Here is a 17569-nt window from a genome sequence, read left to right on the forward strand (position 1 = left end):
CTACTTGTCCCACATTTCTGGCCTGAACCAATGTACATATTATATGTATTGATTGATGTCTTATGTCTCTCTAAAATGTATAAAACCAAGTTATAGGGTGACCACTTTGGGCACACATTTGCAGATCTCCTGAGGGCTGTGTCACAGGCCATTGGTCACTTATTTGGCTCAGAATAAATCTTTTTAAGTATTTTAGAGTTTGACTCTTTTTGTTGACAATGTTTAACATCCTACAGTTATGACACCTTAATTTGAATTTATACAGCTTAACTTCAATAACATACTAAAATTCTGCTTCTTTAAAGCTTGTTCTCGACTGTTTTAGTTCTTTTTTTTTTTTTTTTTTTCTTTTGACAGAGTTTCACCCTATCACCCAGGCTGGAGTGCAGTGGCACGATCTTGGCTCATTGCAGCCTCTGCCTCCTGGGTTCAAGTGATTCTCCTGCCCCAGCCTCACAAGTAGCTGGGATTACAGGTGCGCCAGCCACCATGCCTGGCTAATTTTTTGTATTTTTAGTAGAGGCAGGGTCTCATCATGTTGGCCAGCCTGGTCTCGAACTCCTGACATCAGATGATCCACCAGCCTTGGCCTCCCAAAGTGCTGGGATTACAGGTGTGAACTACCACGCCCGGGTCTTTCTAGTTCTTGATATCACAAAATTATGTCTTTATTCATTTTGTGCCCCCAAAACATAAACTAATAATTATTTTAAATGCATTGGTCTCTTAAATCATGTGGAAAACAAAAAGTAGAGTTACAAACCATTGGTACAATAATACTAGCTTTGCCGGGTGTGGTGGCTTACGCCACCAGGTGATCCACCCACCTAGGTTGCCCAGCCTGGGCAACAAGAGCACAACTGCATCTCAAAAAAACAAAAACAAATAAACAAAAAAACCCAATAATACCAACTTTTTTTTTTTTTTTTGAGATAGAGCTTCACTCCTGTTGCCCAGGCTGGAGTGCAATGGCGCGGTCTTGGCTCACTGCAACCTCCGCCTCCTGGGTTCAAGCAGTTCTCCTGCCTCAGCCTCCCAAGTAGCTGGGATTACAGGTGCGCACCATCACACCCGGCTAAATTTTGTATTTTTAGTAGAGAGGGGGTTTTACCATGTTGGTCAGGCTGGTCTCAAACTCCTGACCTCAGGTAATCCACCTGCCTTGGCCTCCCAAAGTGCTGGGATTACAGGCATGAGCCACCACGCCCGGCCAATCCCAGCACTTTGGGAGGCTGAGGCTGGCAGACCACTTGAGGTCAGGAGGTCAAGACCAGCCTGGCCAACATGCTGAAACCTTGTCTGTACTAAAAATACAAAAATTAGCTGGGCACGGTGGCAAATGCCTATAATCCCAGTTACTTGGGGGGCTGAGGCAGGAGGATCGTTTTGAGCCCAGGATGTGGAGGCTGTAGTGAGCCGTGATCACAACACTGTACCCCAGCCTGGGCGACAGAGCAAGACCCTGCCTCAAAAAAAAAAAAAAAAAAAAAAAAAAAAGCACAGAGATTTTTGAGAAATCACTTTCAAAAATGGTACATTTGTAGTTGGGGAAGGTTAATTGAACCTAAAATATAAGAATCCTGGACCCCAAAACCTGGAGCCAGTATTACCAGCATGAATCTAACCCAAGCTCAGTATACAAGCCACCTGTAGAGCTAAAGAGTGATTTACTTTCTTTGCTTTATTAAATTCTTCAGCACTCTGCTGTTCTGACTCTTCTGTTGTTCGAAGAAGGTGATACTTTGGAAAGTAGAGAGATTTGGCTTTTGAGTATTCAAGCCATTAAACATTTCAAAAATATGTCACTGATATTTTGAAACTCCTGAGAGTTCATTGATAAGAAAACCTGCTGGTGATAATCAACATTTATTTTGAAAGGTTTCTGTCTTTCTAATTCTTCTAAAACCTGATTTCCTAAATACTGGTTATAAAAGCTATCAGAAGGCATGGTGGCTCACGCCTGTAATCCCAGCACTTTGGGAGGCCGAGGTGGGCGGATCACGAGGTCAGGAGATTGAGACCATGCTGGCTAACACGGTGAAACCCCGTCTCTACTAAAAATACAAAAAATTAGCTGGGCGTGGTGGTGGGCGCCTGTAGTACCAGCTACTCAGGAGGCTGGGGCAGGAGAATGGCGTGAACCTGGGAGGCGGAGCTTGCAGTGAGCAGAGATCATGCCACTGCACTCCAGCCTGGCTGACAGAGTGAGGCTCCATCTCAAAAAAAAAAAATGCTATCAGAAGATAATGGTTACAAGTAAAGAGGGTCTTTCCCCGAGCTACAGCATTTTTGGTGTACTCTGGCTTTTTTTTTTTTTTTTTTTTTTGAGACAGAGTCTCGCTCTGTCACCCAGGCTGGAGTACAGTGGCACGATCTTGGCTCACTCCTCCGCCTCCTGGGTTCAAACAATTCTCCTGCCTCAGCTCCCCGAGTAGCTGGGACTACAGGCACACGTCGCCACACCTGGCTCATTTTTTGTATTTTAATAGAGATGGGGTTTCACCGTGTTGCCCAGGCTGCTGGGGAACTCCTGAGCTCAGGCAATCCGCCGCCCGCCTCGGGCTCCCAAAGTGCTGGGATGACAGGCATGAGCCACTGTGCCCGGCCACTCTGGCTATTTTTTTTAAAAAAAGGAGTTAAATGAGTTTGCTTCTGCAGACGACCATTTTCTTTCTGCGTAGCTGTCCTTGTTCTCCCTCCCAGTGTGCGTGCAACGCATGTACAGGAGGTTCTTGACCTTAGATATAAATTGTAAAATTCCACATATTTGAACTGGTTTATCCCAACATAAGGTCTCCTTTCTGCTTTAATTTATTTCAGCCTGCAGATGTGCCAATGTCTTTAGGTCAGTTTCAAGTTTTTGAAATGGGAATAAGTGACACTGAAGGAAGATTTTAATAAATGAAACAGTTTGTGTGACAAAGGAATATAACCTTGTACTCTTAGGGAAGGACATTCTTATCTTTTTTTTTTTTTTTTTTTCTTAACGGAAGACCTTTATGATAAATGCTGGAGTACAGACAGTACACGCAGGTGGCATGCAGGGTATTGCATATACTTAACATCTTGAGAGTCCTTCTGCTTTTTCTTTTCTTCATCTTCTTTTTAATCCTGATATACAAAATGTATTTTGCCATTAAAACAATTGCACTATTAAAACACTGCAACATCTGGCTGGGCGCGGTGGCTCACGCCTGTAATCCCAGCACTTTGGGAGGCTGAGGCAGGTGGATCACTTGAGGTCAGGAGTTCAAGAGCAGCCCGTCTAACATGGTGAAACCCCCTCTCTACTAAAAATACAAAAATTAGCTGGGTGTGGTGGTGGATGCCTGTAATCCCAGCTTTTTGGAAGACTGAGGCAGGAGAATCACCTGGGAGGCAGAGGTTACAGTGAGCCAAGATCGTGCCACTGCACTCCAGCCTCGGCAACAAAGGGAGACTCCCTCTCAAAAACAAAAAAACAACAAAACACTGCAGCATCTGAAATGATGCAAACAGGATTAGGGCTATGAACTGTCTTAATAGTAATGGTAGTAATAGCATTAACAACCATAGCAGTAATATAGAGGAATTAACTTTTATTGAATAGTTAATGTTTAAGGCACCCTGTCATTTAGTCCTCCCAATCACCCCTATTATCTTCATTTGACAGATGGAGAGACTGAGGCTCTGAAAGATTCATTTACAAATCCAAAGTCATACAGCTAGAAAGTGGTGAATTTGCACCCACATCTGATTCTGGAGCTGACACTCTAAACCAGTGTGCTGCTCCATCTCTCCATAGTTATACTTCTCATAGAATCACAGGATGTTGGTGCAGGAAAGGACTGCTTATCTGGGTACCCCACCTTTCATTTCCTTCAAGTCTTGAGATCTTTTTGAACTAGAAGCATGCATTTAGAAGTGATATTGATATCACCATCTCCTGTTGGTAGATAGATCATTGAGTGGAAAGAAGAGGGTTCAAGCGATTCTCCCGCCTCAGCCTCCCTAGTAGCCACCACGCCCAACTAATTTTTGTATTTTCAGTAGAGAGGGGGTTTCATCATCGGCCAGGCTGGTCTCGAACTCCTGACCTCAGGTGATCTGCTGCCTTGGCCTCCCAGAGTGCTGGGATTACTCCCAGAGTACATGAGCCACTGCACCAGGCCAGGGCAAACCCTTTCAAGCAGGAATTCCAGTATACTGAGAGATGGAAATGCAATTGATGTGAAGTCCTAGCAGTAGCAACCAGCAGAGCTGGCCTTCTTCCAGGCTTGGAGATCCTCTGCCAGATGCTCATCTTACCAGATGCAGGCAGACCTCTTCATTTCAGAAAGGTAGACACTGAGGGACAGAGAGACCAAGGTCAGCAGGAAGTCAGTCACTTTAGTAAAGGGTCCACCAGTCTATCAGTTTCATGAACGTAGAGTCTGTGCCTGCCTTGTACACCCCTCTATTTGCAGTGACTAGAATAAGTAGTAGGACTGTAAATTTATGTTATAATGAATTCATTACCATTATTTAAAGTGGCATGTTCATGCTTTTTTTTTTTTTTTTTTTTTGAGATGGAATCTCGCTCTGTCACCCAGGTTGGAGTGCAGTGATGTGATCTCAGCTCACTGCAACCTCCACCTCCTAGGTTCAAGTGATTCTCTTGCCTCAGCCTCCCGAGTAGCTGAGACTACAGATGTGTGCCACCACACCCAGCTAATTTTTTGTATTTTTAGTAGAGATGGGATTTTGCCATATTGCCCAGGCTTGTCTCAAACTCCTGACCTCAGGTGATCTGCCTGCCTCGGCCTCCCAAAGTGCTGGGATTACAGGCGTGAGCCACTGTGCCCAGCCCCTGTGCTCTTGATTTCCTATCTTTGTACCTGGCTTTTCTCTGATCCCAGTGGTACTATTGTTAGAGGTATCTCATTTGGAGGTGAAAGGAGGGGAAATAAATACAGCAGTCTTGTCTTTTAAATAAATACAGCAGTCTTATCTTACTCTCCTCTGAGATCTGTCTGGCCATTGTTGGCAATTTCATCTGAGCATCAGCAATTGCTAGTGACAGCCCTACATCTGGGACTCACTTTCCTGTTTAGTATAAATGTTTCTGGAGATTAGAATAAGGGAAGAGAAGTTGTTTTAGCATTTCTGTATCTCAGTTCCAAAGAGGTTTAAAAGGCACATGCAAATGACAATCCCACAAAACAAAATCAACTGAGCAAAAATCAATGCTCTGCCCAAGAGGGACCATCTTTAAGAAGCTTTAAGTGAAGTTTATCTTGAAAGTTGTAATTAGAAGCTTCAGGAAGCAAGTGCCTTTACGGCAGAATGACTGATGTTACTCCCAGGATCCCATGGAATTGTAAAATTTTATCTCTGTTCTATGTAAGTCAACCTAAATCAAACAGAAATATTAGTGTTTGGGTACATCAAAACGCCTTTAACTTGTCCTTTCATTTTGGTTTGCCTTTTGACAGGATATAATCACAGATCCATTTAAGCTTGCAGAAGAGTCTGACAGTATGACGTCCAGATGTGTCCCTGATGCTGCTGGAGGCTGCTGTGGCACAAAGAAAAGCTGCTAAATCTATAGCCAACCAGGTGACCACAGTAGTGGGCAAGAGTGATCTGCATGTTTTTTAACCTGCTTTTCCCCATAGCACAGACATAAGAAACAACAAATGGGGCCGGGCACGGTGGCTCATGCCTATAATCCCAGCACTTTGGGAGGCCAAGGCAGGCAGATCACCTGAGGTCAGGAGTTTGATACCAGCCTGGCCAACATGGTGAAATCCTGTCTCTACCAAAAATACAAAAAAATTAGCTGGGCATGGTGGTGCACACCTATAGTCTCAGCTACTCGGGAGGCTGAGGCAGGAGAATTGCTTGAACCCAGGAAGTGGAGGCTGCCGTGAGTCAACATCGCGCCACTGTACTCCAGCCTGGGCAACAGAGCAAGACTCTGTCTCAAAAGCAAAAAAAAAAGGAAAGAAAGAAAAGAAAACAACAAATGGCAGAGAGCCACCATATTCCAAATCACTGAAAAAAATAAATGAATTATTTTTATTTATTTATTTATTTTTTTGAGATGGAGTCTCGGTCTGTTGCCCAGGCTGAAGTGCAGTAGCCCCATCTCGACTCACTGCAAGCTCCACCTCCTGGGTTCGCGCCATTCTCCTGCCTCAACCTCCCAAGTAGCTGGGACTACAGGTGCCTACCATGATGCCCGGCTAATTTTTTGTATTTTTAGTAGAAACGGGGTTTCACCATGTTAGCCAGGATGGTCTTGATTTCCTGACCTCGTGATCCGCCTGCCTCAGCCTCCCAAAGTGCTGGGATTACAGGCATGAGCCACTGCGCCCGGCCATAAATGAGTTATTTTTAAGAGGCATTGATTAAAGAATCACAGCAAATCATATGAAGACTAGTTAAGCAGATTTTTTTTCTATTTCCTAATTCAAAGTTCTGGTGCCACGTAGTGGTCAGAAATGGAACAAAGAAGCTGTCTTAAGCCTTGTTCTAGAAGCAGGAAAGGCATCAGAAGAAATAACAGTTGGCAGAGAGTCTCAGAAAAAACATCTTCCTTCTGATCTTTTGCATAGCACCTTTTGGACTTTTCATCATGTTTGCTTATTAAACAAAGCTCCTACTGTCCTACTGCCATCATACTAATCATGCAAAAAGATTGCCAAATCATGTTTGGTAGGAGACATTTTGAGGTAGCTTTTAAACAAATGCTTTTTTTTCTTTTTTCTTTTTTTTGCAATAAATAAAACAAATTAATCGTAAACATCTTTGAATCAAGTATCTCAAGAAAACAAATTAATCATAAATATCTCACCCTAATGACTGATGACATAGTGATTATTTGTTGTAAATTATCCTAACTGGGTCAGGAATAGAGTTCGATCATTTTTCAAAAAGAGAGCTAAAAGATGTAAAAATGACCAGGCATGGTGGTGTGTACCTGTAGTCCCAGCTACTGAAGAGGCTGAGGCAAGAGGATCGCTTGAGCCCAGGAGTTCCAGGCTGCGGTGAGCTATGATTGCACCACTGCACTCCAGCTGGGTGACAGAGCAAGACCCTGTCTCTAAAAAACAATAAATAAATAGGCTGGGCGTGATGGCTCACGCCTGTAATCCCAGCACCTTGGGAGGTCAAGGCAGGTGGATCACTTGAGGTCAGGAGTTCGAGACCAGCCTGACCAACATGGTGAGACCCCATCTCTACTAAAAATTCAAAACTTAGTGGTGGCATGTGCAGGTAATCCCAGCTACTTGAGAGGCTGAGGCACAAGAATTGCTTGAATCTGGGAGGTGGAGGTTGTAGTGAGCCAAGATCGCACCACTGCACTCAGCCTGAGTGACAGAGTGAGACTCTGTCAAAGAAAGAGACAGAGAGAGAGGAAGGGAAAGAGAGAGGAAGGGAGGGGAGGGGAGGGAGGAAAGAGATGTAAAAATGGTAGGTTTTCTTTTTCTTTATAAGGTGTCCTGGTTAAACTTTTAGCAAAATGATAGATTCAGTTTTTCCATAGTTAAAGAAGAATATTAAGAACATTAAAGAAAGGTTCAAGGATGGTAAATAACTTGAATTCCAGCTGTACTTGAAGACTTTATTGGAGGACACAGAAAGGTATTAAGTCATGATCATTATCATCAGGAGCTGGATAATTCAGTTTTTAAATAACAGCCTTCAGGCCAGGCACGGTGGCTCACACCTGTAATCCCAGCACTTTGGGTGGCCGAGGTGAGTGGATTGCTTGAGCTCAGGAGTTCGAGACCAGCCTGGACAACATGGTGAAACCCTATCGCTACTAAAAATTCAAAAAATTAGCTGGGTGTGGTGGTGCACGCCTGCAATCCCAGCTACTCGAGGCTGAGGCACGAGAATTGCTTGAACCCAGGGGATGGAGGTTCCAGTGACCGGAGATCGCGCCACTGCACTCCAGGCTGGGCAATAGGGCGAGACTCTGTCTCAAAAACAATAAATACAAATAAATAAATAAATAAATAGCCTTCAACCAATCAAGGGTTTTGATAAGATGTCAACCATTTGCCCTGGGCTCAGTACAAAAAGAACTAGGGGCATGGCATGGTCCAGGGGATTTCGGACTAGGGGTTTGAGAATTTTAAGGCATGTAAAACATTGGAATGGATTCCATAGGATAGACTTCTGTTTTAAGAAAGCTGTTTAATATGGAGAAATTCTCAGATTTTTGAGTAGGTTCAGCTATAGAGCCTAACTTACTATTACAGACAGAGGAAAGAACTAGGTAGTATTTTTTTAAGCCCTATTCACCTCTGTGACCTTAATTTTAAACATGCTTGCTTGGGTCTAGGGTGCCGTATCTATCTAGTTGTAACCTACTTTAATGTGAAAATGGTACATTACAGCATTAGCTACAATGGTACAGCTGTAATAAGCATACTTTGCTGTTCATGAGCACAAGATGGCCCTGCTTGGGGGGAATTGATTGAAGGGTGCTCTGTTGGCTGGGTGTGGTGGCTCATGCCTGTAATCCCAGCACTTTGGGAGGCTGAGTTGAGTGGATCACTTGAGGCCAGGAGTTCAAGACCAGCCTGGCCAACAAGGCAAAACACTGTCTCTACTAAAAATACAAAAATTAGACAGGCATGGTGGCCAAGGCCTATAATCTCAGCTACTCAGGTGGCTGAGGCACAAGACTCACTTAAGCCTGGGAAGTGGAGGTTGCAGTGAGCCGAGATCACACCACTGCACTCCAACCTGGGTGGTAGAGCGAGACTCTGTCTCAGAAAAAAAAAAAGGGGGGGGTGTTTTGTTTATTTGGTTTATTAGGCTTTTTGGCATTTACAAGGAGAGGGTATTAGCTTTTTACTTGTCCTTCTGAACTCTCAGTTCCCCAAAAAGATGTTGAGTAATGGGATTGGGCTGGGCAACTTAGCAAGACCCCATCTCTAAAAAATAAAAATTTTATTTTTTTTATTTTTATTTTTTTTCAAGACAGAGTCTTGCTCTGTCTCTCAGGCTGGAGTGCAGTGGCATGATCTTGGCTCACGGCAACCTCCGCCTCCCAGGTTCAAGTGATTCTCCTGCCTCAGCCTCCTGAGTAGCTGAGATTACAGGCACACACCACCACACCTGGCTAATTTTTGTATTTTTAGTAGAGACGAGTTTTCACCATGTTAGCCAGGGTGGTCTCAAACTCCTGACCTCATGATCCACCTGCCTTGGCCTCCCAAAGTTCTGGGATTACAGGCGTGAGCCACTGCGCCCAGTCTAAAAAATAAAAATTAAAAAAAAAAAAAAAGAATCATGGAAGGCTGCAGAAACTTTTCAGCTTACCAACTCAGGGAGGCCCAGCAGTAGCCTCAACAGGCCCCCACCCCCACATCCAGCCATGCATAGCTGAAAAGGGCATGGCTTTGTGCCGAGACAGCCCCAGAGCTTGCTCCTCCTATTTATTCTTGGCCTTTACTTGGATGGCTCCAGGGAAGCAGCTGAGGTAGTCACTCATTCTGCCATGTTAAGATAGGAATTATATTAAATGAGTCTGGCAAGGCATGGGAACTGTCTATCCTTTCTTTCATTCATTCACTAAATAGTATTATCTCCTGGGTACCAGGCACTGTCCTAGGCACTGGTTGCTAAAATGGAATATTATGAACCCCATGGGCCAAGAGGACAAAAACTGCTGAGTGTATTTTCTAAACTTTGTTGGTACCTGTCCTGACTTCTGTGATTTGCCAATTTTCTTCAACCACTCACCACAGTTTGGGTCCAAACAAAGGTTCTTCTGTAGGCCCTGCCCTGAGAGTCAGTAGAGGGAGATCTCACTAGGGTAAAAATGAACTCTTTTTGAGGTTACAGTGAGCTATGATCATGCTACTGCACTCCAACCTGGGTGACAGAGCAAGACCTTGTCTCTCAAAAAAAAAAAAAAATTCTTTTGCAAATATGAAGCTGGAATTATACAATCCTAACAACAACCTATGATGAGCTTTACTGCTTCATTCCAGTTTCTGTTCAACTGCTGACCCTGCAATTCCTGAAAGCACAACTCCCACTGAGGTTAATAGGAGTGTTATGTGAATGCAAATTTTGTACTTAATTTCCTCCTGCTGAGTGAGCCTTGCTTGTGTTGGACTCACAATCCTAACAATTCCCTTCCACAATGGGAACATGGTGGCCCCACCTTCCATGTGGTAGGGCCATGCTGCAGTGCAATGCTCCAGGTGAGGGGGAAGATCAATTTAGAACCAAAATATTCTGCCTTAATACTACTTCATTGCCTCATATAGTAACATGATGCCTCATAAGCCAGAGAGAGTAAAAATGTAGACTGGCCAGTCAATGATGTTCTAGGCACGCTGTAATCCAGACTTGGGTCTGATAACTTTTTTTTTTTTTTTAGAAATGGGGTCTTGCTATCTTGTCTGGGCCAGACTTGAACTTCTGGGCTCAAGTGATCCTCCCATCTCAGCCTCCCAGGTAGCTGGGACTGCAGGCACGTGCCAGTGAGCTCATCTCTAACTTTTAAACTAGGCCTAAAGCCACTAACATTTTTCTCATTGGTGGAGTGAAAAGTGATGCAGGAGACAGCAAGCAAGTATTCTTTTAGATCCGGCTCTGCCGCTGAACTAGTTATTTGGCCATAGGAACATCATTTGTCCACTTTGGGATTCACTTTCCCCATCTGTCAAGTGAAGGCATTGAACTTGGAAGACTCTCAAGTTCTCTTCCAGATGCAGAAACAGATTTATGGGTCTGGATTCTGTACAGGTCACAATGTTTTTTCCAATTTTTTACAATCAGTTGCCCACATTTATAAATCAGAAAATTCTGTATAAAATATGAATTTGGGCTGGGCACAGTGGCTGATGCCTGTAATCCCAACACTTTGGGAAGCCGAGGTGGGCGGATCAGGAGTTCGGAACTAGCCTGGCCAACATGGTGAAACCCGTCTCTACTAAAGATACAAAAATTAGCCAGGTGTGGTGGTGCATGCCTGGAGTCTCAGCTACTCAGGAAGCTGAGGCAGGAGAATCGCTTGAACCTGGGAGGCAGAGGTTGCAGTGAGCTGAGATCACACCACTGCACTCCAGCACTCCAGCCTGGGTGACAGAGCAAGGCTCCGTCTCAAAAAAAAAAAAAAAAAAAAAGTATATATATATATATATATATATATATATATACATATATATATATATGAATGAATTTGGGGCTTCTTGAAAAATTGAAAATGCTGGCAACAGCAGCCCTACATTTCTGCATAGTTATGATGGCCATGGCTGAGTAATGGGTTCCCCTTTAGACAGGGCATGTCCCTTTAGACAGTTTGCCACCATCCCCACCTCAAGTCAACTTCACTCACCCCTGTAGGCCTTTGAGTTTGTGGCCCTTTTTTAAGGATTAGAATTAGTACAGTTTCATCAATGTTACAAGTGAGGTTTTTTCTATCATACCTCAGATGATGGAAGTCAGTGACCTAATCTATGACACTAACATATATTTAATTCATTACAAGCAGTAGCCAAGAAGGGCACATGGAGCTTTGCAGGGATGATCGCAGGAGGACACCAGAGAGTGCTAGAGCTGCTTATGGTAATGTGACCTACAACTCAGAGCCTAATTGTGTCTGGTGAAGTGGCCTGGACAGTTTACTCTCTGTTCTCAGAGTTAACAAGCTCCCATCACATAACTTTCTTTGTGAATATTAAATGAGCCTACTCTGGAAAGCAAATGTCAAGTTGCCAGGGAGGAGAGGTTTGCACAGCAAGTGCAGAATGACTCGTGTGGCTTCTAGGCTTTGTAGTTAATCTTTTATTAACTGTCCTTATTTTCTTTTTAAAATTAACCTTATTATTCCTTTCAACTGGATCTAACTAAGGAAATGCTATGAAGGAGGTATTTTTATTTTTGTTTTTAAATAATGTAGCAGGAGCCCATGAAGCCAGTGCAACCCTTTAAAGATGGTGATTTCTCATGGTTATGAGGAAGATTCATTGGTTTGTGCGTGATAAAAACCAGCCAAATACCCCACGTTGTTTCTTTACTAAACTCCCTTATGCCTCCCTCACAATGCTGATTTTTCTAATTTTACAGAAAACTGAGGCTGAGTATATTCAAATGGCTTAAATGATGGGATCACTTTTTTTTTTGAGACGGAGTCTCGCTCTGTTACCCAGGCTGGAGTGCTGGAGAGTGCAGTGGCGCGATCCCAGCTCACTGCAAGCTCCGCCTCCCGGGCTCACGCCATTCTCCTGCCTCAGCCTCTCCGAGTAGCTGGGATTACAGGCGCCCGCCACCACGCCCGGCTAATTTTTTATATTTTTACTAGAGATGGGGTTTCACCGCGGTCTCGATCTCCTGACCTCGTGATCCGCCCTCCTCGGCCTCCCAAAGTGCTGGGATTACAAGCATGAGCCACCGCGCCCAGCCGGGATCACTTTTTTTGTTTGTTTTTGAGACAGGGTCTTGCTCTGTCACCGAGGCTGGAGTGCAGTGGGGCGATCTGGGCTTACTGCAACCTCTGCCTCTTGGGCTCAAGCGATCCTCCCATCTCAGCCTTCCGAGTAGCAGGGACTACAGGCATGCGCCACCATCACAGAACTAATTTTTGTATTTTTTGTGGAGATAGGGTCTTCCTATGGTGCGCAGGCTGGTCTGGAACTCTTGGGCTCAAGCGATCCACTTGCCTCGGCCTCCCAAAGTGTGGGGATTACAGGCATGAGCCACCGTGCCTGGCTAGGATTACATTCTAATAAATGTTAGAACAAAGGCCAGAACTTGTTCTGACTCCTATACCATTGTATTATATGGTTTATCCTTGCTTTCCTTTAGGGAATTCCTAAATTTAAGAATATAGCAACTAAAAAGGGAAATGATTACTATAAAGTAAGGATAGTGGCCAGGGGTGCGGTAGCTCACACCTGTAATCCCAGAACTTTGGGAGACTGAGGCAGGCAGATCACTTGAGGTAAGGAGTTCGAGACCAGCCTGTCCAACATGGCGAAATACATAAAAGTGCATAAAACATAAATGTACGGTATAATAGCTGACCACATAATATATCGTCTAAAACAGAACTCCTTTGAAAATGAAAAAGGTTACTATTAATATTTAACCTGGCTGGGCACGGTGGCTCACGCCTGTAATCCCAGCACTTTAGGAGGCCAAGGCAGGTGGATTACCTGAGGTAAGGAGTTGGAGACCAGTCTGGCCAACATGGTGAAACCATGTCTCTACTAAAAATACAAAAATTAGCTGGGTGTGGTGGTGTGCACCTGTAATTCCAGATACTCAGGCGGCTGAGGTGGGAGAATTGCTTGAACCCAGGAGGTAGAGGTTGCAGTGAGTCAAGATTGCACCACTGCCCTCCAGCCTAGGCAGCAGAGCAAGAATCTGTCTAAAAAAAAAAAAAAGTAAGGATAGTGGATATATCTGGAGTGGAGGGAGAGGTGTGTGGTCTAGTGGTCTAGAGGGGATATATAGAGGTTTTCTTGACTAGGGGGTGGTCACCTTTACCACGATAATTATCAAGTGAACAACATAGTCTGCCTGGGGCTGTCCCAGTTTAAGCCTCAAACCAAGTTAATTTCTTTTTTTTTTTTTTGACACGGAGTCTTGCTCTGTCACCGAGGCTGGACTGCAGTGGCGCGATCTCAGCTCACTGCAACCTCTGCCTCCTGGATTCCAGTGATTCTCCTGCCTCTGCCTCCCAAGCAGCTGAGATTACAGGCGCCCTCCACCACACCCAACTAATTTTATATTTTTAGTAGAGACATGGTTTCACCATGTTGGCCAGACTGGTCTCGAACTCCTTACCTCGGGTAATCTACCTGCCTTGGCCTCCCAAAGTGCTGGGATTACAGGTGTGAGCCACCGTGCCTAGCCAGGTTAAATATTAATAGTAACCTTTTTTCATTTTCAAAGGGGTTCTGTTTTAGACGATATATTATGTGGTCAGCTATTATACTGTACATTTATGTTTTATGCACTTTTATGTATTTATTTTATGTCAAAAATGTTTTTAAGTTAAAAAAATTAGTATCAGGAAGTCTGGCCTATGATCAGGAGTCCAGGCCAACCTGGGAAACCACGGATTTGCTTTAAGATTCAAGATTACTACAAAGACCACAGCAATAGTATCGCCAATCCAGGTGCGGACTTCCTGAACAGAGGCTGTGATGCCCCACCTTGGTTTTCTTCTGGCTCCTGTGACGTGAGATAGTTGTCTTTGTTTCTTTGTCCTGCATATGGCTGGAGAAGTGGCATAGCTCTTAGTTCTTTTTTTTTTTTTTTTTTGAGACGGAGTCTCGCTCTGTCGCCCAGGCTGGAGTGCAGTGGCTCAATCTCGGCTCACTGCAAGCTCCGCCTCCCGGGTTCACGCCATTCTCCTGCCTCAGCCTCCTGAGTAGCTGGGACTACAGGCGCCCGCCACCGCACCCGGCTAATTTTTTGTATTTTTAGTAGAGACGGGGTTTCACCGTGGTCTCGATCTCCTGACCTCGTGATCCACCCGCCTCGGCCTCCCAAAGTGCTGGGATTACAGGCTTGAGCCACCGCGCCCGGCCAGCTCTTAGTTCTAATTGTGAAGGTCAGTCTAAGATAATATATGAGAAACTGCGTTGTAAACAGTTTAGGTTTTTTCTACTTTGAGTGGCAGGAGTTTCCTAAATTCCTAGATCGGCAGGACCTCAACATCATTGCAGTGCTACCTGTCAGGTTAATCTTCCTGTAATACAGCCTTTCTACTTAAAACTTTTTACTATAACTCCTGGATACCTACAGAATGAAATCTAAAGTCCTAAACTTGGCATTCAGCGCACCACAAACTGGCACCCAACCAAGTTTCCAACACTATTCCTGCTGTTCCTCTTCATTGGCTATTGAACCACATTCAACCATGTAGTGTTCCAAAAATGCTGTTCCCTTTCCAACCTCACCTCATACTTTTCTTTCCAGTAGAATGCCTTCTTCTTTCTTATTTTATTTTATTTTATTTTATTTTTACGGAGTCTTGCTCTTTTGCCCAGGCTGGAGTGCAGTGGCATGATCTTGGCTCACTGCAAACTTCTGCCTCCCGGGATTGATTCTCCTGCCTCAGCCTCCCAACTAGCTGGGATTACAGGCACCTACCACCACGCCTAGCTAATTTTTGTATTTTTATTAGAGATGGGGTTTCATCATGTTGGCCAGGCTGGTCTTGAACTCTTGACCTCAAGTGACCCACCCGCCTCAGCCTCTCAAAGTGCTGGGATTGCAGGCGTGAGCCACCTTGCCCGGCTTCTTTTTTATCTTTCAATCCCTTTGGTGGGGACCGAATGTCCGTGTCCTCCCAAAATTCATACATTGAAGCTCACAAGGTGACTGTATTTGAAGATGGAACCTCTAAGGAAGTACTTAAGGTGAACATAGGTCATCAGGGTGGGGCCCTGATCCAGGCACCTAGTGTCCTTACAAGAAGAGACACCTAGGCCAGGCGCAATGGCTCACGCCTGTAATCCTAGCACTTTGGGAGGCCGAGGTGGGCGGATCATGAGGTCAGGAAATCAAGACCATCTTGGCTAACACGGTGAAACCCCGTCTCTACTAAAAAAAATACAAAAAATTAGCCGGTCGTGGTGGCGGGCACCTGTAATCCCAGCTACTTGGGAGGCTGAGGCAGGAGAATGGCGTGAACCCAGGAGGTGGAGCTTGCAGTGAGCCAAGATCGTGCCACTGCAGTCCAGCCTGGGCGACAGAGCAAGACTCTGTCTCAAAAAAAAAAAAAAGGGACACCAGAGAGTTGGCTCTCTCCGTGCACACAGAGAGGAAAGTCCATATGAGGACAAAGTGGCTGTCTGCAAGCCAGGAAGAGAGGCTTCCCTGGAAACTCACCCTGTTGGACCTTGATCTGGAACTTTTAGCCTCCAGAACAGTGTCGTGTCCATTGTATAGGCCAACCCACCTGTTATGGTTTTTTTTTTTTTTTTTTTTTTTGAGAGACGGAGTCTCACTCTGTTGCCCAAGCTGGAATGCAGCGGCACAATCTTGGCTCACTGCAATCTCCGCTCACTGCAATCTCCGCCTCCTGGTTCTAGCAATTCTCCTGCCTCAGCCTCCCAAGTAGCTGGGACTACAGGCACACACCGCCACGCCTGGCTAATTTTTTGTATTTTAGTAGAGACTTGGTTTCACTGTGTTGCCCAATCTGGTCTCAAACTCCTAAGCTCAGGCAATCCACCTGCCTTGGCCTCCCAAAGTGCTAGGATTACACGCGTGAGCCACCACGCCCAGCCCTGTTATTGTTAATACTGAGTGTCAACTTGACTGAAGGATGCAAAGTATTGTTCCTGGGTGGGTCTGTGAGGGTGTTGCCAAAGGAGATTAACATTTGAGTCAGTGGGCTGGGGAAGGCAGACCCACCCTTAATCTGGTGGCCACAATCTAATCAGTTGCCAGCGAATGTAAAGCAGGCAGAAAAACATGAAAATGTGAGACTGGCCTAGCCTCCCAGCCTACCTCTTTCTCCTGTGCTGGATGCTTCCTGCCTTCCAACATTGGACTCCAAGTTCTTCAATTTGGAGATTCAGATTGGGTCTCCTCGCTTCTCAAGCTTGCAGACAGCCTATTGTGGGACCTTGTGATCGTTTAAGTTAATACTTAATAAACTCCTTTATATATATTATATATATATATAAACGCTATATATATTATATATATATAAAGGCTATATATAATATATATAAAGGCTATATATATATAATATATATAAAGGCTATATATATTATATATATAAAGGCTATATATATTATATATATAAAGGCTATATATATAATATATATATAAAGGCTATATATATAATATATATAAAGGCTATATATATAATATATATAAAGGCTATATATATAAAATATATATATAAAGGCTATATATAAAATATATATATAAAGGCTATATATATAATATATATATAAAGGCTATATATATAATATATATGAAGGCTATATAAATATATATAATATATATATATATATTAGTTCTGTCCCTCTAGGGAACCCTGACTGATACACTGTCTATGGTATTTCGTTACGGCACCGCGACCACACTAAGACACTAAGACACTAAGACACTAAGACACCCTTTTTGGAATAGCTCTGACACGGCATATACCTAGAACTTCTATTCCTCAAAGTTCTTCAACCCTTCCACTTTATTTTACTTCTTTTTAAGACATTTGATGTTCTATCTTTTATTATGTAGTTATTTATGTATACATTTGCTAACTTCCTTGCTAGTAAGTTTTTGGGGTAACACCTGATTCCATATTGCAGCTCTGCAATGCCTAGTACACGTTTTGGAAGTTATTAAATATACAATATATATTAGTTGATAAATTTATAAATAAAAGGGGAAAACTAAATGAGGTGAGAAAACACAAACTTTTTATTTAAAATTTAAAGAGGACATAGAAAATTGAGGCAATGTATTACTAAAGGGGAACAAATAAGTTAAATCTTCAGTTTAGTGATATTTAAAATAAATAGGTTCCTGCCAGCAAAGGTGTTAAAATATAAAAAAAAATAGGTATCTCAGAGGAACTAAAAATAGGGGCGGTTTTGTTTATTTT

The 17569-nt window shown here is 43.7% G+C and overlaps 1 protein-coding gene across 2 annotated transcripts in view; it reads left to right on the top strand.

Annotated features, from left to right (window-relative positions):
• Positions 1-17569, top strand: part of AS3MT (arsenite methyltransferase) — a 46727-nt gene that overhangs the window by 25108 nt on the left and 4050 nt on the right. The window contains exon 11 of one of the 2 annotated variants that reach the window (XM_054523468.2): positions 5454-5577. In XM_054523468.2, coding sequence (XP_054379443.2) covers positions 5454-5561 — 108 coding nt within the window. In that variant the 3' untranslated portion in view covers positions 5562-5577. Of the gene's footprint in view, positions 1-5453; positions 9269-17569 lie in introns of those variants that run through there. The other variant, XM_024254018.3, reaches the window with a different exon arrangement.

The sequence above is a fragment of the Pongo abelii genome, chromosome 8 (genome assembly GCF_028885655.2).
Source record: "Pongo abelii isolate AG06213 chromosome 8, NHGRI_mPonAbe1-v2.0_pri, whole genome shotgun sequence".
Lineage (NCBI taxonomy): Eukaryota > Metazoa > Chordata > Mammalia > Primates > Hominidae > Pongo > Pongo abelii.